The 23,312-nt window shown below is 42.9% G+C and overlaps 1 protein-coding gene across 2 annotated transcripts in view; it reads left to right on the top strand.

Moving 5' to 3' along the window:
• The window catches only part of LPXN (leupaxin), a 59,468-nt gene that overhangs the window by 13,655 nt on the left and 22,501 nt on the right, over positions 1-23,312 (top strand). Inside the window, exons 3-4 of one of the 2 annotated variants that reach the window (XM_060176239.1) lie at positions 6,036-6,082; positions 21,836-21,935. In XM_060176239.1, the coding sequence (XP_060032222.1) occupies positions 6,036-6,082; positions 21,836-21,935 (147 nt within the window). The remainder of the gene's footprint in view (positions 1-6,035; positions 6,083-21,835; positions 21,936-23,312) is intronic. The other variant, XM_060176240.1, reaches the window with a different exon arrangement.

The following is a 23,312-nucleotide window of genomic DNA, read 5'->3' as shown; positions in this document are numbered from 1 at the left end:
ACAATAAATAGAGCTCTTTTCAGTTTTTGCCTCAAAGCAAAACTGAAATCAAATCTTTTAAAAAATATATTTATTTATTCCCTTTTGTTGCCTTTGTTGTTTTATTGTTGTAGTTATTATTGTTGTCTTTGTTGTTGGATAGGGCAGAGAGAAATGGAGAGAGGAGGGGAAGACAGAGAAGGGGAGAGAAAGATAGACACCTGCAGACCTGCTTCACCGCTTGTGAAGCGACGCCCCTGCAGGTGGGGAGCCAGGGGCTGAACTGGGATCCTTACGCTGGTCCTTGTGCTTTGCGCCACCTGCGCTTAACCCGCTGCGCTATCGCCCAACACCCTGAAATGAAATCTTTACTTTTTTTTTCCTCAAGAAAGTTTGATGATCGACGTCCAATTTACACAACATATGCGTCAACATTTCCTGCCCTCTTTGTGGGCAAGTAGGCCACTGTCCCTTTGAAAACTGTAAACATAAATATATAGTGAAGAGTCAGCCACTGCTTCAAAATTTAATACGTGAGTGGACAGGAATGTGCCTACTGATGGCGATTCAACCTGTGTAGCAGGCAGCGGAGGATGTGGTCACGTGTCATTGAGCAGCACAAATTTCCATTCGGGTCAAGCAGTTCTTCTTGATGATGATGATGATGATGATGATGATGATGATAATGATGATTTTGCCTCCAGGACTATCACTGGGGCTAGGTGCCTGCACTGCGAATCCACTGCTCCTTTTTCTTTTCTTTTCTTTTCTTTTCTTTTCTTTTCTTTTCTTTTCTTTTCTTTTCTTTTCTTTTCTTTTCTCTTCTCTTTCTTCCTTCCTCCCTTCCTCTCTTCCTCTCTTTCTTTCTTTCTTTCTTTCTTTCTTTCTTTCTTTCTTTCTTTCTTTCTTTCTTTCTTTCTTTCTCATTCTTCTTCTAGCGTTTGCCCTTCTTCCGTAGCCAGTCAACAGCGTCAGGTTGAGCCTGATGTAAAGTTTTGAGACCTCCTTTGAATCTGGAGAGGTGGCAGTCATTAGGACAGAGAGAAATTGAGAGACGAGGGGAAGATAAAGAGGGAGAGAGAAAGATAGACACCTGCAGACTTTCCTCACAGCTTGTGAAGCCAAACCCCGCCTCACGCAGGTGGAGAACCGGGCTCTCAAACTGGGATCCTTGTGCGGGTCCTTGCGTTTAGTAGTATGTGCGCTTAATCCGATGCGCCTACCTCCTGGCCTTCTCTTGATTAGTTTTGATCATTCTCAATTTCAGTTTTTCTTTTTGTGCTTGTAAATAAAGTGAATTAGTTTTTTTTCCCCCTTCCCTCCCCTCCCCTTCCCACCCCACCCTACTCTACCTTCCCCTAACCTACCCCAGCACTGCTCAGTTCTAGCTAGCTAATATTGGTATGGGGGATTCAACCTGGGACCTCTGAGCCTTGGGCAGAAAGGTTTTTTTTTTTTTTTTTTTTTAATTTAAGAAAGGATTAATTAACAAAACCATAGGGTAGGAGGGGTACAACCCCACACAATTCCCACCGCCCAATTTCCATATCCCACCCCCTCCCCCGATAGCTTTCCCATTCTCTATCCCTCTGGGAGCATGGACCCAGGGTCATTGTGGGTTGCAGAAGGTAGAAGGTCTGGCTTCTGTAATTGCTTCCCCGCTGAACATGGGCGTTGACTGGTCGGTCCATACTCCCAGTCTGCCTCTCTCTTTCCCTAGTAGGGTGGGTCTCTGGGGAAGCTGAGCTCCAGGACACATTGGTGGGGTCTTCAATCCAGGGAAGTCTGGCCGGCATCCTGATGACACCTGGAACCTGGTGATGCAAACTCTAGTGTACTTCTGCTTTCTTACTTTGGTGCCATACTCCAAACTCAGTCAATTTCTGCTTTGCGTTTCTACTTTTTTTTTTTTTTTACATGCATAATATTCCCCAGATTCCCATTTAACAATACAACCCCCACTATTTCATTCATCATCTTTCATGGACCTGTATTCTCCCCACCCACCCACCCACCCCAGAGTCTTTTACTTTGGTGTAATACTCCAATTCCATTTCAGGTTCGACTTGTGTTTTCTTTTCTAATCTTGTTTTTCAACTTTGGCCTGAGAGTGAGATCATCCCGTATTCATCCTTCTGTTTCTGACTTATTTCACTCAACATGATTTTTTCAAGGTCCATCCAAGATCGGCTGAAAACGGTGAAGTCACCATTTTTTACAGCTGAGTAGTATTCCATTGTGTATATATACCACAATTTGCTCAGCCACTCATCTGTTGTTGGACACCTGGGTTGCTTCCAGGTTTTGGCTATTACAAATTGTGCTGCCAAGAACATATGTGTACACAGATCTTTTTGGATGGCTGTTTTGGGTTCCTTAGGATATATCCCCAGGAGGGGAATTGCAGGGTCATAGGGTAGGTCCATGGGCAGAAAGGTTTTGATTAATCATTCTCTCTCTCTCTTACCTTGATGGTGCTGGGGATTGAACCTGGGACTCTGGAGCCTCAGGCATGAGAATCCCTTTTGCATAACCATTATGCTATCTATCCCCACCAAAGTGAACTAGTCTTACTTGATGAGTTGATTTCTTTTGCAAACCATCAAACAATATCTGCTTTTAAGAAAGATTAATTTACTTAATGAGAGAGAGTGCATGAGAGAGAATAAAAAAGAGAAAATAAAGCACCACTTTGGTTTTATGTGGTGCTGGGGATAGAACTCAGGACTTCATAGATACAAAGCATGTACTCACTCATCCCAGCAGCAAGAATGTCTGTTATATCTATGTTAGTCTCGGTTAGAAAGTTTGCTAACTCCAAAATGCTTTGATCTTTCTCGTGTGATTCAAGTGATCAAGTCAACATTTTCATCTTGAAATAATAACAGGACAGAGATAGAACAGAAGTTCATTCTGCAAAAATGAAACATCTGCCACTGTCTGTGCTATTATAAATTTAGTGAAAAGTTAAACACTAAAAGGTATTTATTTTGTGATGATGTGTTGGAATGTTCTACCAATCGGAATAGAAAATGCAACTGTCAAAATTTACAAATCAGGGAGCTGAGCTGTGGTGCACCTTTTAAGGGTTAAGTGCATCAAGGACCCAGAGCAAGGATCCCGCTTCAAGCCCCTGGCTCCCCACCTGCAGGGGAGTCGCTTACTTGATGAGTTGATCCTTACCTTCTCAATTTCTCTCTGTCTTATCAATAAAATAAAAAATGGCTACAGAAGCAATGGATTCATTGTGCAGGTACCAAGCCCCAGCAGTAACCCTGGATCCCCCCCCCCAAAAAAAATATATATGTCTTCCATATTCACACAACCAAAATGTATGTATATACCTGTACTTATATATGTCGGTATATGACTTACAAAATTTTTAAAAATTATTTATTTATTTATTTTCCCTTTTGTTGTCCTTTTTTTTTTATTGTTGCTGTAGTTGTTGTTACTGATGTAGTTGTTGTTAGATAGGACAGAGAGAAATGGTGAGAGGAGGGGAAGACAGAGAGGAGGAAAGCAGACCTGCTTCACCACCTGTGAAGTGACTCCCCTGCAATTGGGGAGCCAGGGGCTCAAACTGGGATCCTTATGCCTGTCCTTGTACTTCTCACCACATGTGCTTAACCTGCTGTGCTACCGCTTGACTCCCCCCCAATTTTTTTATCTTTATATATTCCCTTTTGTTGCCATTGTTTTATTGTTATAGTTATTATTGTTGTTATTGATATCATTGTTGTTGGATAGGACAGAGAGAAATGGAGAGAGGAGGGGAAGACAGAGAGGGGGAGAGAAAGATAGACACCTGCAGACCTGCTTCACCGCCTGTGAAGCGACTCCCCTGAAAGTGGGGAGCTTGGGCTTGAGTCGAGATCCTTATGCGGGTCCTTGTGCTTTGCGCCACATGCGCTTAACCCGCTGCGCTGCCACTGGACGTCCCACCTACGAAATTTTTATAACAAAAATTAATGAATGGTGAATACAAAAACACAGCTGCATGGCCACATGCATTCACTCTCTCTGTTGTTTGCCATCAATTGGATTTTTAGAAATGCTAGGGCTTTTGAAAAAACACTTTTGTAAAGCGATTAAAGTGTAGGTTGCCTTATGTGCAAAATCAGTTGTAAATATTTAATCAGATTATTCAGTGAATGTAACATGAAAATATTCAGCTGTTGAAGCTTTTAGCAACTTGTAATTATATAAAACAAAACTCCTCCAGAAGAAGAAGCTCAGATTTCCCCCCTACAAAGGCTGGAGAGGAACTGAACAAATCCTAAGATGAGAGCTTAAATGGCTTAATTATGTAATTGGAAAATTATGCTTTTGAAAAACCCTGACCTTGATAGAGATTCAAATATGAATCGGATAATTCTGTATTCTCCATCCCAGTGGGATATAGTTGTGTAGGCCTATGATTTTTGAAGTATTTACAGTTGATGAAATGTTGAAAACAATCACAAACAGTGATAAATTTGGGGGGGAAGCTTCATGAGTGGTGGAGCAGAGCTGCAGGTTTCTCTGTCTCTCTCCCTCTCTGCCCCTGTCTCCCTTCTCAATTTCACTCTGTCCTATCAAAAAAAAAAAAAAAAATCGCAGGGAGTTGGGCGGTAGCACAGAGAGTTAAGCGCATATGGCGCTAAGCGCAAGGACTGGCGTAAGGATCCCGGTTGGAGGCCCGGGCTCCCCACCTGCAGGGGAGTCACTTCACAGGCGGTGCAGCAGGTCTGCAGGTGTCTGTCTTTCTCTCCCCCTCTCTGTCTTCCCTTCCTCTCTCCATTTCTCTCTGTCCTATCCAACAATGATAACAACAATAAAAATCCAACAAGGGCAACAACAACAACAAAAGGGAAGAAATAAATAAATATTTTTTTTAAATCACATCATTAAAAATATTTCTTTTATTTCTTAGAGAGAACCAGAGCATCAGTCTGGCAGATGTGGTACCCTGAATCAAATTTATGTTTGCAAGTCTGGTGCTCCACCCACTGCACCACCTCCAGGGCTGCCAGGGTAGACAATTCTTGCCCACTGTTTCGTTTCTGTTACAGCTCTAGTTGACGACAGAGATGCAATCCTTATTCAGGAGAGAAAAAAGCTGCTGGTCAACTAGCTATCTTCTCTCAGGATGATAAGCTTAATTGTGTTATAGTCTTCCCCTAAGACACTTTCCTGTCTAGTTACAAGGACTTTGCTCTGGACTCACTTTGTTTCCTGGTTTCTCAGTATGAGTGATTTTTCTGTTTCAGTGTTTTTATTTGGGGAGGGGCAGAAAGGGGGTACCATCAATTTACAGGCCTGCAACCCCCCTTCCCCCTGGCCTGCCCCCATGAGTTATCATTTCTCTGTGGAAAATGGCTGGGATAATTTCTCTGCTTTTCACAAGGAGATGTCAGAGATAAGCTAGTTCTCAGGCTCGTTGAGAAGCTAAAACTTTTGGGGGCTGGGTGATGGTTCACCTGCTTGGGCACAATGTATATCACAAAGTGCAAGGATCCAGGTTCAAGCCTTCAGTCCCCACCTGCAGAGGGGAAGCTTCATAAGTGATGAAACAGTGCTACAAGAGTCTCTCTCTCTCTCTCTCTCTCTCTCTCTATCTCTCTTCCCTCTCAATTTCTGGCTGTCTCTACCTAATAAAAAAGAATGATAATTAAAAAAAAATTTTTAAAGAAAAAGCTAAAACTTTTGGTGTATTGCACCAAAGTAAAAGAATCTGTGGTGGGAGTGGAATGGGTGGGGGGAGGATGCAGGGGAGTGTTCAGGTCCTGGAACTTGATGGCAGAGGAGGACATAGGTGGAGGGTTAGAGCATTAGGTGAGAAATGTTGCATGTGTACCAATTGCTGTATTTTGCTGTCAACTGTAAACCATTAATCCTCTCAATAAAGAACAAAAAAAAAAGAGAGAGAGAAAGGAAGGAAGGAAGGAAAGAAAGAAGGAAGGAAGGAAGGCAAGCAAGCAGAAGCCATCTTTTGACTCTGCATCTAGATAAGCGTCAATATTCTAATAACAGAAACTTATTCTCGATTCTTCTCTGTCACTTCTATGTCTTAGGTGCAGCTTGTGTATACTACCAATATCCAGGAGCCTAATGTCTACAGGTATTACTTTTGTTTTTATTAAATACTTAGAAAAATTAAAGTGATTCGAGTAACTTATTAACTGTCGTTTGGTCAATTATTAGCTCTGTAAGCTAATTTGTTACAAGAATTCCTGCAATACCCCTCCTCCTTGCCCTCAACTTTGAACGGGATCGGAATTCTATCCAGCTAACTGAGCAGTTTTTCAAGGTGCCTGGTTCCTAAATGGGTTATCCGGACTGATGAACTCTGCTATTTCCTTCACCATCTGCAAAAAATCTAAACTGTCCGAATCACTTCACAGATGTTCTGGCCTGACGAGTTCAGAAATCATGGCCCAGTTCACAAAAGAGAAAGAAACTAAACAAATTTTAGTGAGAGACCAACAAAACCAGAGCTAGGATCAGGGCCAAAATGAAGCCAGTGGCTCTCCATGGCAGACTGAAATGGTATATTCTTCTTTCTATATTGGCTCAGAATTTATTTACTTGGGAGTAGGAGAGGTGGGGAAGAGGCGAGATTTCCTTTTAGTAAAAGTTCCACTTTTAAAGAATCACTTACCGAATCATTTCTATGGGCCAAACCACAATTGATGGTCTGAAAACAAAACAAACAAACAAAAACCTCTGTCCTCATTTTCTTTGCAGTTCTAGCTACTGATAAAAACAGCAACAACAAAAACCAGATACTTTTTCTGAAAACACACTAAAGCATTTGAAATTTAGGTACTAAAGGTCTATTTTATTTGGTTTCCAAATTGTGGCCAATCGTTTATAAACACAATGCAGAACATAAGTGAAGGATCTGTGTTGTCAAAAAGTCTTTTTAGGGGCCAGGTGGTGGCGCACCTGGTTAAAAGCACACATTTCAATGTGCTGGGAACCGGGGGTTCAATCCCCTGGCCCACACCTGTAGGAGGGAAGCATCACCAGTGGTGGAGCAGGGCTGCAGGTGTCTCTCTCCCTTTTTAACACCCCTCCCCTCTCAATTAGTCTCTAATAAATAAGTAAATAAAAAGAGAGAAGCTTAACTACATTTATATAACTAGTAATTATCTGAAATGAGATAAAAAACCTATATATATATATATATATTTTAAAATTCTCTTTATATCTTCCCAATTGAGACTACTTTTTAAAAAATTGATTTAATAACGATCGACAAGACCATAGGATAAGAGGGGTACAATTCTACACAGTTCCCACCACCAGAATTCCCTATCGCATCCCCTTCATAGGAAGTTTCCCTATTCTTTGTCTCTCTGGGAGTAGGGACCCAGGATCATCATGGGGTACACAAGGTGGGAGGTCTGGCTTCTGTAATTGCTTCCCTGCTAGACCTGGGCATTGGCAGGTCAATCCATACTCCTAGCTTGTCTCTCTCTTTCCCTAGAGACTACTTTTTACTCTGCTGAGATAAATACTGCCAGTTTATTATATTTTCAGGAAGCTGCCTGGTGGACATGGCCAGCTAGACTTCCTTGTCTCCCCATCAACATGAAAACAACAACAACAACAACAAACTAGTGCTTGCTATCGTTTCATCTAAGTATGCATTTAATGGAAAGATTAATGAACACAGAAACCATCCTAAGTGGTAGTGGTCTCAGGTAGTGACCATCTTAATCAGTGGTGGCATGCCAATACTAATCCACCCACACCTCTTTTCCCGTATAATGAGTCTTTGGGCTCTCTTCCATCAGAGCTCATTCTTCCTGTTCTGCTCTCTATTCCTGGTATGCTGACTTTTATATTTGCTATAAGAATTATTAAGGTAAATTTTTTTTCCCCAAACCAATGAGACCCCAGGGCCAGTTGGCTCTCTGCCTATCTTAGAGATACAGAGAGATAGAGAGGGCAGAGAATGATAGGCAAGGGGATTAGGAATATTCTTTTTTTTTTTGTTTACATTTTTATTTATTTATTATTGGATAGACACAGAGAGAAATTTAGAGAGGGAGAGATAGGGAGGGAAAGAGACAGAGAGACACCTGTGGCCCTGCTTTACCACTTGTGAAGCTTCCCCTACCTCTGCAGGTGGGGACCAGGGGCTTGAACCTGGGTTCTAGCATACTGTATTGTGTACGCACGCTTAAGCAGGTGTGCCACTGCCTGGCCCCCAGGAACATTCTTTTTTTTTTTTTTTATCCTCTGGTTTATTTTTTATTTATAAAAAGGAAACATTGACAAAACCATAGAATAAGAGAGGTACAACTCCACACAATCCCCATCATCAGATCTCCATATCCCATTCCCTCCCCTGATAGCTTTCCTATTCTTTATCCCTCTGGGAGTATGAACCCAAGGTCATTATGGGGTGCAGAAGGTGTAAGGTCTGGCTTCTGCTTCCCCACTGAACATGGATGTTGAGAGGTCGATCCATACTCCCAGCCTGTCTCTCTCTTTCCCTAGTGGGGTGGGTCTCTGGAGAAGCAGGGCTCCAGGACACATGGTGGGGTTATCTGCCCAGAGGAGTCTGGTTGGTATCATGGTAGCATCTGGAATCTGGTGGCTGAAAAAAGAGTTAATATATAAAGCCAAACAAGTTGTTGACTAATCATGAACCTAAAGACTGGAATAGTGCAGATGAAGAGTTGGGGGGGGATTCTCTGTTTTGTAGATAGCTGCCAGTCTCTTGCCCTTATTTAGCTTTTGCAGTCCTTGCTTTGATAAGGTTAACTTTGGAGATGAGGAGGGTATCTAAGTCTAAGTAAACACTTTCATTATGAATTTTATAGTGACTCACTACAGACTATTGTGTATTTTTGCTTTCAGGTATATATTTTACCCTAATTTATGGATACATGTGAACATATGCTCTATCTCGTGGGACCTGGTCTATATCTAGGTTTTGGGACTTTGTTAGGAAGTGAACCACCTGGAATGGAATTAGAGAATACTATGAAAGGAAAGGTCTCACCCGAGTAATGAGGCTGAAGGGTTGACATTCCATGCCTGATGTCTCTGGACACAGTCTGAAGTGAAGCATGCTGAGGTGGTACTCATTGTGTACTCATTGTGATTAGGCTGGGATCAGTGAATGCAATATCATTTGGTATGAATTGAGAGAATCATGCAGGATAGTGAGACCCACCCTAGAGGTTCCAGGACTGGGGGAAGTATAGGCTCTATAGAGGAAGTGGGAGGTTTCTGCTGTCTTAGGATTTAAGAAGGCAATAGATAGTTATTGCTATAATCACATTATTTGTCAATTGTGTTAACTTTGAAAAATCCCTTTGTTAGGATTTGCTGTATCATACACAACATCACCATAATTTATGTCCTTTGACATTATTTGTATATAGCTATACCACCGGTTGCTTCTGTTCTCCCTGGTCTAAGCTTTTAAGAGAGTCAGCATATCAAAGACTCAGCCTATGGTCTGTGCATTAAAAAGTTTGAGATATTCAATCAATTTTTCCCCTCTCATATTAATTAAATAGTGATTTATATGACTAGGAGTTAATAGGAGTGTACATAAACACCATTCCCACCACCAAAAGACTGTGTTCCATCCCATCCTCCCCCCCCTAAGTGAAACCAAACTTCCACCCTCACACTCAACCCAGAAATTGGTGCCCTACTCAGGAATATTCTTATCCCCAGTTTCTCTTTTCCTCATCAGCCCTTGTATCTCCTCTTTGGCATTAGCTTGAGCCACAGACTTGTGACAGCTCCCCCCAACACACACCTATTGACTTGGCTCCCTGGGCCTCTCTGTCCCATCAGTCTAATGATTTCCTACTATGACTAACCTCTGGGTTCTTTCAAAGGTCTTCTGTTTGGCTTCTCACCCCCCTCCCACCCCCTATGTAGTCACATTTCAGGGTATGAGTCCTTCTGTTTGTTCCCAGTGTTTGTATTCCCCTGAGTAGACCTTGGCTGATGCTCCTTCCATTACAGAATGACATGTGCTGTGTAGGACAGTGTGGGAGAGTGATTGTGAAACCCAGGTGACCTGTAAATATTAATAGGCTGAGACAGATCCCCGAGGCTGCTAGAAGGCAGAAAAGGCTCACATGTAGTAGACAGAGCATGAGACTCAAAGCTAGGTTCCTGCCTTCCACTGAGATTTCCACCACTTTCTCAAACCTGTTTCAATGCACCGAGCATGACTTCCAACCTTGAAAATATTAAACTTTTTTTTAAATAAATAAAATATGCCTGGGGATAGATAGCCTAGTGGTTTTGCAAAGAGACTGTCATGCCTGAGGCTTCAAAGTCCTAGGCTCAATCCCCCATATCACCATAAGCCAGAGCTGAGCAGTGCTCTGGTAAAAATAATGAATAAATGTAAAATTGTCTTTATTTATTTTATAGATATAGCCAGATATTAAAAGGGGAGGGAGAGATAGAGAGGAGGAGAGACAGAGAGACACCTGCAGACCTGCTTCACACTTCTGAAGCTTTCCCCCTGCAGGTGAGGACTGGGAGATTGAACCTGGGTCCTTGCACACTGTAATATGAGCGATTAACCAGGTGCACCACCACCCTGTCCCTCCAACCTTGAAAATATTTTAGATATCAATTGTGAATAGAGCAGTGAAACAATGTTGCTAATGTCACTATTGATCAATGCCAATATAAACAATACTTTTTAAAAAAAATATTTTTTCATGAACAGTTTTGGTAAGAAGAGGGAGAAACAATTCATAAGAATATTGCAGAGAAAGTAATGGAGTGTGTGTATGAGTGTGTGTGGGGAGGGTGGGGGGTCCCAAGTCCCACACAAGGTAATTCCTCATTTGAGAATTCTGCGTTTATAAATGCACGTCTTTGCCAGGCTATCGTGGGGGTGACTCTTCCCGGGCACATGCTCTCTGGGTTGGAGAGAACTTGACTGGAGCCAGCCTGGGCTGCTCCTGGCCACTCAGTGATGCAGGAGAGAGAGAGTCTTGAACTCGTGGCAGAGTTGTAATGCAATGTCTTTATTGATCAGAGAGACAATGCTTTTATAGGATAGAATCAGAAGTGGCAAGTCGGAAACAGAAATGGCTAGGAAAGGAGATGGAGAAAGGCAAAAGCAGGCTGGGAAGGTACAAACTTCCTTAGCAACTGTTGCAAGGGTTCTAACTGGTGGGATTAATGTTTCCCTGCAGGCGGGGAGGGTTTCAAGGTAGAAAGAAGACAGATCAAAGAAATAGAATGGGTGGGGATCTTTCAGGCAAAGCAATGATTATGTAAATAGGCCATAGTATCAGGAATGTAGGGTGGAGCAGGGGGAGCTGGCTTACTGCCCGACACATCTTATGATTTTCACTATTGAAATACCTGAGCTGAATAATCAACTTAGGTGTTGTTAATGGCATAGCAAGGCACTCCCCCTCCCCACACCAAATCATTTTTGTTAATTGGAGAAGAATGAGTAAGGTTTACAGCACAGTTGTTGATGTCTGAATATAATTTCTCTTTGCCCCATGATAGATGTTTGCAAAACCTAACGGTTCAAATGCTGGATGTTTAGCCTGGTTTAAGTTTTTCCTTTTTAATCATTTAATTGAGAGGTGAATGGTTTACAATACAATTGGTGACATGGTACGATTTCTCATCTCACCAAGATAGGTGTCTGCAAAACGCTCTCACTCCCCTCTCCCCAACTTCCCCCTTTTCCTTATCACGCAAGAGAAATCCAAAGGGCTTACCACTCCCACCCCCAAGGTTCCTCTCCTTACGCTCCTCCTTCAAATCCTCTGCTGTGATGCCATACCTCACAGCCAGTTCAAATTATACCTTGTGCTTAAATCCCCAAAGCACTTTTCCCACCTTTAAGAAGTCAGGGAACAAATCTAAGGAACTCTGACTTCCAGTTTCTCTCTCTCTCTCTCTCTTTTTTTTTTTTTTTTTAACCAGAGCACTGCTCAGCTCTGGCTTATGGTGGTGCAGGGGACTGAACCCGGGACTTTGGAGCCTCAGGCATGAGAGTCTCTGCATAACCATTATGCTATCTACCCCTGCTCTCTCTTTTCAAAAACATTTCCCATGGTTGCTCAAAGTTTCTCCTTTCTTTTTTTTTTTTTTTAATTGTTTATGTATTTAGGAGTAAACCATTTAGGAATCAGCTCTTTTCTTTTTTTTAAATTAATTTATTCCCTTTTGTTGCCCTTGTTTTATTGTTGTAATTATTATTGTCGTCATTGTTGGATAGGACAGAGAGAAATGGAGAGAGGAGGGGAAGACAGAGAGGAGGAGACAAAGATAGACACCTGCAGACCTACTTCACCGCCTGTGAAGCGACTCCCCTGCAGGTGGGGAGTCAGGGGCTGGAACCAGGATCCTTTCACCAGTCCTTGCGCTTTGCGCCACATGTGCTTAACCCGCTGCGCTATCACCCAACTCCAAGTTTCTCCTTTTCTATTCAGCCTATAATGTTGCTGGTTTGGATACTATTCGATGATTATGGCAGGGATCTTTTTTTTTTTCTTTTATACTGGGCCTGGTGGAAAAAAAACCTGTGAAAAAATTTCAACTAAACACAAGTTTATCCCACCTGTGAGATGGACAGGATTTAAGGATTAAACGGACTCCCCACCCTCACCCCACCCCACTCTCTGGGCACAGAGCTGAATAATGTGCTCACAGTGCTGCTGCCTTTTGTACTTGTAAGACACAGGCCTTTGGCAGCAATCCCAGGGATTATGGCTGAAAAGAGTTGTGAGGGAGAGCTCTTCTTCTGTTCCATTTAGGGGATTTTGAAGGAATGAATCAATCACTTGCATACCTGACTGCTTTTGTTCTTGGATTAAAAAAAAAAAAAAGTCTGCCAGGAAACTATTTTGTACATAAAAGGCAAGAATTTTCATTCATTTTTTTATGGCAAAAACTACAGATCTTTACAGATAAAATGTATGAGGTACCTAGGATCAAACCCAGAGCTTTATACATTCAAGGCATGATCCATCCAGTTCCATGGTCTAATGTATTTTATTATTATTAATATTTTATTTAATTTGGATAGAAACAGAGAAGAGAGAGTTAGAGAGGGATGCACACACACACACACACACACACACACACACACACATATATGAGACTGACTTTCAGCACTGTTTTACCACTTGTGAAAACTTCCCCCCCTTTTTGGAAGAATCTGAGCCAAGATCATTCCCCACATGTTGAAAGGTTTGTCACACATAAACTCAACAAAGACTTGAAGAGAAAGTACAATTTGGGGGAATTTTAAACTTTCTTCAGGAAAATTGAGAACATCCACATGTTGGAATACACTTGGGCCAAGAGAGAGGGACAAAGAGAAAGAAAGAGATCCTGAGAGCCCTTACTTACATGATGGCAGGCTCATCAAGGGAGAGAGAGAGAGAGAGAGAGTAGAGGGAGAGGGAGAGATTTGGCCCAAGTCACACTCATAGGTTTAGTTTATACACATCCAAGCCCCACCCTCTTTTTAAAATTTATTTATAAAATGGAAATGTTGACAAGACCATAGGATAAGAGGGGTACAACTCCACACAATTCCCACCACTAGAACTCTGTATCCCATCCCCTCCCCTTCTGTCCTGGAAGGAAATCCTTATGCAGATAGGAATCTTCAACCTGCCTACACACACACACACACACACACACACACACACACACACACACACACCTGTGAATCCCTCTCCTCATTTTAAAATGCATTTCAATGACTGTGTTGTTGTTGTTGTTACTCCCTAAACAGGCCTTTCTTCATTTTTAATTATCTTCTTTTAAAAAATATTTATTTATAAAATGGAAATATTGACAAGGCTATAGGATAAGAGGGATACAACTTCACACAGCTCCTACCACCAGAAAACTCTGTATCCCATCCCCTCCCCTGATAGCTTTCCTATTCTTTAACCCTCTGGGAGTATGGACCCAAGGTTATTGTGGGATGCAGAAGGTGGAAGGTCTGGCTTCTGTAATTGCTTCCCGGCTGAACATGGGCATTGACAGGTCGATCCATATTCCCAGCCTGTCTCTCTCTTTTCCTAGTGGGGCTCCAGGACACATTGTGGGGTCATCTGCACAAGGAAGTCCGGTTAGCGTCATGTTAGCATTGGGATTCCCACACAGACACGTCTGTCATTTTTTACCTCAACACCCCGACAAGTGGGGGCTGAGGTCTTGAATCTGGGTCCTTGAGCACCATCATGTGTGTGCTCAACTGGGTGCACTACCACCCGACTCACTTTTTAAAATTAATTAATTAACTAATTAATTAATTTTCCTTTTTGTTGCCCTTGTATTTTATTGTTGTGTAGTTATTGTTGTTGTTATTGATGTTATCATTGTTAGATAGGACAGAGAGAAATGGAGAGAGGAGGGGAAGACAGCCGGGGAGAAAAAGATAGACACCTGCAGACCTGCTTCACTGCTTGTGAATGACCTCCCTGCAGGTGGGGAGCCTGGGCTTGAACCAGGATCCTTACTCAGGTCCTTGCACTTCATGCCACCTGTGTTTAACCTGCTGCCGCGCTATGCCTGACTCCCCCAATTCACTTTTTATGGGCGAGAAAGAGAAAAAATGGGAAGGGGGCTTCCTCAGGGAGGAAGCTTCGCAAGTGGTAAAATAGTACTGCAGGTATCTCTCTCTCTCCTCTTCTTTCTCAAGTTCTGTCTCTACCCATACATATATATGATAGAAAGGGTACATGAAAACTCTTTGTACTATTTACAGAGAGGGAGGGAGGTGGGGAGAGAGAGAGAAAGAGAGAGAGAGAGAAGGAGAACAAACACTGCTTCTCTGTGGATTTCCACTTGTTGTACCCTTATTGTTCTCACATGTGGTGCCAGGCATTTGGGCGTTGAACCCAGAACCCCTTGTATGTCAGGAAGTTGTTCTACTGCTGAGCCATCTCACCAGTCCTTATTGATACACTTTATTTGCTTTATTTTTCCTACTGATACACTTTGAAAGTTACTAGTACATGAAATCTGTGGATACAAAATCTGAGACTAGGAAGACGTCATATTTTTTTTACTCCAAATTCAACACAAATCCAAATCCCAAGGTAATATATATATTTTTTCTTATTACCAGAGCACTGCCTCAGCTCTGGCTTAAGGTGGTACAGGGGATTGAACTTGGGACATTGGAGCTCAAACAAGAGTCTCTTTGCATAACCATTTTGCTATCTACCCACTGCCCATTAATTTTTTTTTTTTGCTGTTGTTGTTTTTATTTTATTATGGACCTTATCAACATGCCCACTAAACTGAAGGACTCGTTGGTATCATTTGAGTAAAATGGAAGAGAAAGTCCTATCGGGAGTAGGGCGGTAGTGCAGCGGCTTAAGCTCACGTGGCGCGAAGTGCCAAGGACCCACATAAGGATCCCAGGATCCCTGTCCCAGCCCCCGGCTCCCCACCAGCAGGGGAGTCGCTTCACAGGCAGTGAAGCAGGTCTACAGGTGTCTGTCTTTCTCTCCCCCTCTCTGTCTTCCCCTCCTCTCTCCATTTCTCTTTGTCCTATCTAACAGCGACGACATCAACAACAATAAAAAACAACATGGGGAGTCGGGCTGTAGCGCAGCGGGTTAAGCGCAGGTGGCGCAAAACACAAGGACTGGCATAAGGATCCCGGTTCGAGCCCCGGCTCCCCACCTGCAGGGGAGTCGCTTCACAGGTGGTGAAGCAGGTCTGCAGGTGTCTGTCTATCTTTCTCTCCTCCTCTCTCTCTTCCCCTCCTCTCTCCATTTCTCTCTGTCCTATCCAACAACGACGACAATAACGATAATAACTACAACAATAAAACAATAAGGGCAACAAAGGGAATAAATAAATAAAATAAATATTAAAAAAACAACAAAAAACAACATGGGCAACAAAAGGGAAAATAAATAAATAAATAAAAAACAGACAAACAAAAAAACCAGTCCTATCACTCTTGAGGAAAAACTACTAAATGGGTTTTCTCCTGATAGTGAGAATTACAAAGGGCGTAGGAGTTGGCTCACGTGGGTTGAGTGTGCACTTTATTATGCACAAGGCACCAGGTTCCAGTCCTGGCCCCACATGGGAACACCAGGACACCAGGGATGATGGAATGGTACTGTAGTCTCTTCCTATATGTATCTTGAATAAAAAATAATGAAAACTCATAATAAAAATAATGGAAACAGTGGAATGGGGCATTGCCCCCAACCCCCCACCCCCCGAAGAAGAAGAAGAGGAAGACGAAGAAGAAGAAGAAGAGGAGGAAGAGGAAGACGGAGAAGGAGAAGGAGAAGGAGAAGGAGAAGAGCAAAGACTTACAAAGATAGGATAAAGGTAGTGTGGATACACAGAAGAACAGAGGAGGAAAAAAAAAGAGCAACGAGAGAACAAAAAGTCCAAGGTAGACATATGGAAAGTTGATACTTAGAAAGTTGATACGTGGCATTTCAGATCAGTGGGGAAAGATGAGTCATTCAGTAAGTGCTCTTAGGGATGGTGACTGTCTACGTAGAGGGGAAATGAGACTAGATTTCTACTCCAAGCTGCATAGCTGTACCCAAATAAGGGCTGAGCAAAGTCTTTTATCATAAGAGGGGAGAGAAAGTCACTTCCTCTTTACATCTTCCTGTTAAATACTCAGTGTGTCAGCTGTGGGGCCTGTTGTCCATCAGAAATCTGGCGTTAGCTGATGTTTTCATAAAGAAAGGAAGATATCCATGTCACGTTGACTTCTCCCCTGCTTGGTACAGATACTAAAGCATAAATCAACTAGGACATGTGTGTCTTCAGTTTTGAAAACATACTTGGCTAAATACTTAGAATGTTTAGTTTTATTTACTGTTATGCACATGTGTGCATGAGCGAGGCAGAGAGAGCAATAAAGATAGCAACTGGGGGGAGGGAGAGAAGCAACTAACCTGATGGATTCTTACTTAACCTCTTCAGTTAATGTTGCATATAAACATTAATCCAGCCGCACGCAGTTCCCCAGAATGACCCGGGTGACTTCATCTCTCAAAGTTGACCCTTTCGAAGGAAACAAATATGGTTAAAAATTTCTTTTTATTGTTTTTTTTTTAATTTTAAATTAATTTATTTTTGGGTAGAGACAGATAAACTGAGAGGGGAGTGGGAGATAGAGAGGGAGAGAGACAGAGAGACACATACAGCCCTGCTTCACCGCTCATGAAGCTTTCCCCCTACAGGTGGGGACCAGGGGCTTGAACCAGAAGCCTGAACCCGGGTCCTTGTGCACTATAATATGTACATTTAACCAGGTGTGCCACCACCTGGCCCCTTGGATAAAAATTTCTATTGAGTGGTCCGGGAGGTGGCACAGTGATAAAGTTGTGGACTCTCAAGCATGAGGTCTCGAGTCCAATCCCGGCAGCACATGTGCCAGAGTGATGTCTGGTTCTTTCTCTCCCTATTTTCCTCATAAATAAATAAAATCTTTAACAAAAATTCTAGAGGTCGGGCGGTGGCGCAGTGGGTTAAGCGCATGTGGCGCAAAGCGCAAGGACCGGCGTAAGGATCCCGGTTTGAGCCCCCAGCTCCCACCTGCAGGGGATTCCCTTCACAGGTGGTGAAGCAGGTCTGCAGGTGTCTGTCTTTCTCTCCCATTCTCTGTCTTCCCCTCCTCTCTCCGTTTCTCTCTGTCCTATCCAACAACGAACAGCGTCAACAATGGCAATAATAATAACCACAATGGGGCTACAACAACGAGGGCAACAAAAGGGGGAAAATGGCCTCCAGGAGCGGTGGATTCATGGTGCAGGCACCGAGCCCAGCAATAACCCTGGAGGAAAAAAAAAATCCTACTGAACTATACTGCCATAACAGTAAAAGTCAAGTGACTCAGCAGCATGAAGGGCCCTGGGTTCAGTCCCTGGCAATGTACATGGTGGAACGGTACTCTGCTCTTCCACTCACAAAGTAAAGGAAAGAGTGAATGAATAAAAGTAGTCAAAGTCAGAAACAATCTAGGTTTTTTTTTATTTTTTAATTTTTATTTATAAAAAGGAAACGCTGACAAAAACCATAGGATAAGAGGGATACAACGCCACACAATTCCTACCACAACTTCATATCCCACTCCCTCTCTCTTTTTTTTTCCGTGAGCATGTGTTTATAAATGTATGTAAATGAGAAAATATCTTCATATTGTTCTTGGCTTTAAGTTAATGATTTATCTTAGAAATCCTTTATTAGAATTTGCATTTGAATTTATAGTTTAATTGGGAGAAAGTGGTATATTGTACCTTTATATGGAAATGAAGACCTTTTGCACCCTCACTAATCTTTTTTTAAAAAAATACTTTATTTTATTTGATAGGACAGAGAGAAATTTACATAGAAGGGGGAGAGAGAGAGAGAAAGAGAGAGAGAGAGAAACAAAAACAGATACTTGCAGCACTGCTTCAAGGCTTGTGAAGCTTTCCCTCTGCAGATGGGGGCCAAACCCAGGTCCTTATGCACAGTAATGTGTGCACTTAACCAGGTGCGCCACAACCTGCCCCAAAATAATTTGGTATAAATTCTGTGGAAAGCAAATTTCCTGGACTTAACTAAAGTGAGAAACATATAAACCATTGTATTGCCAGTTCTCTTTCTCCCCCACCCTCAATATTTTATTTATTATTGGATAGAGACAGAGAGGAATTCAGAGGGGAGGGGAAGATAGATAGATAGAGAGAGAGAGAGAGGGAGAGAGAGAGAGAAAGTGGCACCTGCAGCCCTGCTTCACCATTTGTGAAACTTTCCCTCATAAGTGGGGACCAGGGGCTTGAACTGGGTCCTTGCGCACTGTGATGTGAGCGCTTAACCAGATGCATCACCACCTGGCCCAGTCATTTATTTTCTTCTTCTTTTTAAATATTTTATTTATTTATGCATTATTGGATAGAGACAGAATTTTTTAATTTTTTAAAATTTGTTATTGGATAGAGAGAAATTGAGAGAGAAGGGGGGAGATAGAGAGAAAGAGAGACAGAGAGGTGTCTGCAGACCTGCTTCACTGCCTTTGAAGTGACTCCCCTGCAGGTGGAGAGCCAGAGGCTGGAGCCGCAATTGTAACAGGTCCTTGGGCTTTGCGCCACATGCACTTAACCCACTGCGCTACCCCCCACTTCCAAGAGACAGAATTTGAGGGGTGGGGGTAGAGAGGGAGAGAGACAGAGACACCTCTAGCCCTGTTTCACCACTCATGAAACTTTCCCCCTGCAGGTAGGGACCAGGTGCTGGAACCTGGGCCCTTGCACAGTATAATTTGAGCACTTAACCAGATGTGCCACCACCTGGCCCGTCATTAATTTTTCTACACAGCAGTCATACTCATTCCTTACTAGGTTTCTTCTGTAATATATTTGCTGGCATTATAAACATATCTATTTTCTCATTGGGTTCTTCAGATTGGTTACTACTGGACTACAGAAAAGAGAATTGTTTCATTTTTTTCTTAGCTTCTCAGACCAGACAAGATTGGGCATGTTCAGGGTGGTATGTCCATAGATTCATTTTTTTCTTGTACATAATCATCATTATGATTCTTTATTCATTATAGTGATTTGACTGTTTATTTTGTATTTTCTAAGTAAGTGATCATTCCATTTATTTATTTATTTATTTATTTATTTATTTATTTATTTGCCTCCAAGTTTATTTCTGGGGCTCAGTATGAATCCACTGTTTCCGGAGGCCATTTCCCCCCACCCCCATTTTTGTTACCCTTGTTATTTTTGTTATTGCTGTAATTGTTGTTGGATAGGACAGAGAGAAATTGAGAGAAGAGGGGAAGACAGAGAGGGGGAGAGAAAGATAGACACCTACAGACCTGCTTCACTGCCTATGAAGTGACTCCCCTGCAGGTGGGGAGTCGGGGCTGGAAGCGAGATCCTTAGCTGGTCCTTGCGCTTTGTGCATCTGCACTTAACCCACTGCGCTACCACCCGGCCTCCTTACCCTCTAATTAAAAAAAAAAAGAAAAGAAAAAATATCCAGGAAGGAATTGTGTAGGCACTAATAACTCTGGTAGGAAAAAAAAAAAGATGACTTTTTTCTTTTTTTCTTTCTTCCTTTTTTCTTTTGCTTCCAGTCTCTGGCGCTCAGTGCTACTCTTAGCAGGCATCCCCCCCCATTTTTTTTTCCTCCAGGGTTATTGCTGGGCTTGGTGCCTGCACCATGAATCCACCGCTCCTGGAGGCCATTTTTTCCCCTTTTTGTTGTCCTAGTTGTTGCAGCCTCGTTGCGGTTATCATTGCCATTGTTGATGTTGCTTTGTTGTTGGATAGGACAGAGAGAAATGGAGAGAGGAGGGGAAGACAGAGAGAGAGGGGAGAGAAAGACAGACACCTGCAGACCTGCTTCACCGCCCGTGAAGCGACTCCCCTGCAGGTGGGGAGCCGGGGGCTCGAACCGGGATCCTAACGCAGGTCCCTGCACTTTGCGCCACGTGCGCTTAACCCACTGCGCCACCGCCCGACCCCCTCCCCCTTTTTTATTACACATTTTTATTTGACAAGACAGAGAAAAATTGAGAGGGGAGGGAGAGATAGAGAAGCAGAAAGAAAGATAGACACCTGCAGACCTACTTCACTGCTTGTAAGCCCCCCCCCCCTCCTGCAAGTGAGAAGCTAGGGGCTCAAACTCAAGACTTTGCACATGGTAATGTGTGTTCTTAACTGGGCGTGCCATCACCCCGCCCCCACTTCAATAACTTTTTAAAAATTTATTTATTTATTCCTTTTGTTGCCCTTGTTGTTTTGTTGTTGTAGTTATTATTGATGTCGTTGTTGGATAGGACAGAGAGAAATGGAGAGAGGAGAGGAAGACAGAGAGGGGGAGAGAAAGACAGACACCTGCAGACCTGCTTCACCGCCTGTGAAGTGACTCCCCTGCAGGTGGGGAGCCAGGGGCTCCAACCCGGATCCTTCCGCTGGTCCTTGTGCTTAGCGCCACCTGAGCTTAACGCGCTGCACTACCGCCCGACTCCCTTCAATAACTTTTAATAAACACGACCTAGTGACATTTTTAAAACACATCTCAATTGTTATTTTCACCCTTCTTTTTTCTCACGCACATACACACTGTTCTATCTTTGGTTATAGTGTCGAGTTTTCTGAAATCTTTATTGAGCTTATTGAGTGATTTTCCATTTTCTATGTACTTGAAAATGTATGCATGATGTTCCCCAAAAGAAAAAAACAAGCAGTCTTTTTTGCATTGTTTTCTGTCTCACTCATTTATGCTTTTACCCTTCTGTTTAATTTAAAAAACAAAACTTTTAAAACATTCTTGAATTGAATGCTTTGTTTATGCATTTCTTATAAAAATTTTATTATTTTTATTTATTTGTTGTATAGAGACAGACAGAAATCAAGAGGGGAAAGGGTGATAGGGAGAGAGGGGGAATGGGTAGTGGTGCACCTGGTTGAGCGCACATGTTACAATGTGCAAGGACCCAGGTTCAAGTCCCCGGTCCCCACCTGCAGGGGGAAAGTTTTGAAAGTGGTGAAGCAGTGCTACAGGTGTCTCTCTGTCTCTCTCTCCCTCTCTCTCTCCCCTTTCTCTCAATTTCTGGCTATCTCTGTCAAATCAATAAAGATAATAAAAAATAAAAGAATTAAAAGGAAACTTAAAAAAATAAAAGAGAGAGAGGCAGAGAGACAGAGAAGGGGAGAGAAAGACAGACACCTGCAAACCTGCTTTACCACTTGTGAAGTGACTCCACTGCAGGTAGGGAGCCAGGGGCTCCAACCGGGATCCTTCCGCTGGTTCTTGCGCTTTGCGCCAAGTGCGCTTAACCCACTGCGCTACTGCCTGACTCCCGATGTATATGACTTCTGTGTATTTATTTTCTCCATAGCGAGGTCCTAGAACCAACCGAAGTGCCGCTACCTCCCAAGACCTCAGCAGTCGCTCAGCTGGATGAGCTCATGGCCCACCTGGGTGAAATGCAGGCCAGGGTGAGTACAGTCCCGTTGAGTTCATCTCCACGGGACTCAACTCTTTGTTCCCACTTGGGGAACTTGTCCACACTGTCATTCACTTTTCCAGACTCAAGACGGGTGGCCCTCAGCCTTGTGCTGCAGTGTTACCGGAACATGAGAGATAACTCGATACACGTTCTGATCTCCACGTGTGTGGGGGAAGCCTGGTAACATGAGGCACAAGCCTCAGTAGCTTTCAGAGAATAAAAACGAGGTGGCTTGGGGCCAGGAGGTGGCGGATCTGGTTAAGTGCACACATTACAGTGCACAAGGTCCCGGGTTCAAGTCCCTGGTCCCTACCTACAGGGGGAAAGCTTCAGGAGTCATGAAGCAGGGCTACAGGTGTCTCTCTGTCTCTCTATCTCCCCTTCCCTTCTCAATTTCTCTCTGTCTCTTCCCAATAATAAATAAAAATATTAAGAGAGAGAGAACTGGCAATGTAATGGTTACATAATATTGTTTATATGCTTCAGGAGTAGGGCAGGGGTAGCTAGCATAATGGTTATACAAAGAGATTCTCATGTCTGAGGCTCCAAAGTCCCAGGTTCAGTCCCCCACACCACAGGTCAGAGCTAAGCAGTGCTCTGGAAAAAAAAACAACAACGTGGGGGGTCAGGCGGTAGCGCAGTGGGTTAAGCGCACATGCAGTAAAGTGCAAGGACGGGCATAAGGATCCCAGTTTGACCTTCCAGCTCCCCACCTGCAGGGGAGTCGCTTCACCAGTGGTAAAGCAGGTCTGCAGGTGTCTATCTTTCTCTCCCCCTCTGTCTTCCCCTCCTCTCTCCATTTCTCTTTGTCCTGTTCAACAACAATGACATCAATAACAACAATAATAATAACCACCACAACAATAAAAACAACTAGAGCAACAAAAGGGAGAAAAATAGCCTCCAGGAGGCTATTCGTGGTGCAGGCACTAAGCCCCAGCAATAACCCTGGAGGCAAAATAAAAATAAAAATAAACCCAAAGATTTCAAACTAAATAAAATATATAAGACTATATACTCAGGAGTAGTGAAGCAGGGCAGCAGGTGTCTCTCTGTCTCTTTTCCTCTCTCTATCTCCTCCTCCCCTCTCATTTTCTCCCTGTCTCTATCCAATCATAAAAATAAATAAATATATATTTTAAAAAAGATGTGCCTTGGTAAAATATGTGGCCCCAACATCAGGACTGTGGGGTGACAATAATAAGTTTTTATTAGGAGTGCTATGGTTTCTAATCGGTTTGTCATGTGTTCTTAGTTTATTTAACTTTAAAAAAAATCTGTTCATTGTTTGAATAGACCATACACACACACACACACACACACACACACACACACACACACACACACATATCATGGAAAAATCGAA

The sequence above is a fragment of the Erinaceus europaeus genome, chromosome 17, assembly GCF_950295315.1.
Source record: "Erinaceus europaeus chromosome 17, mEriEur2.1, whole genome shotgun sequence".
NCBI lineage: Eukaryota > Metazoa > Chordata > Mammalia > Eulipotyphla > Erinaceidae > Erinaceus > Erinaceus europaeus.
This window is presented reverse-complemented; position numbering and strand designations above follow the sequence as displayed.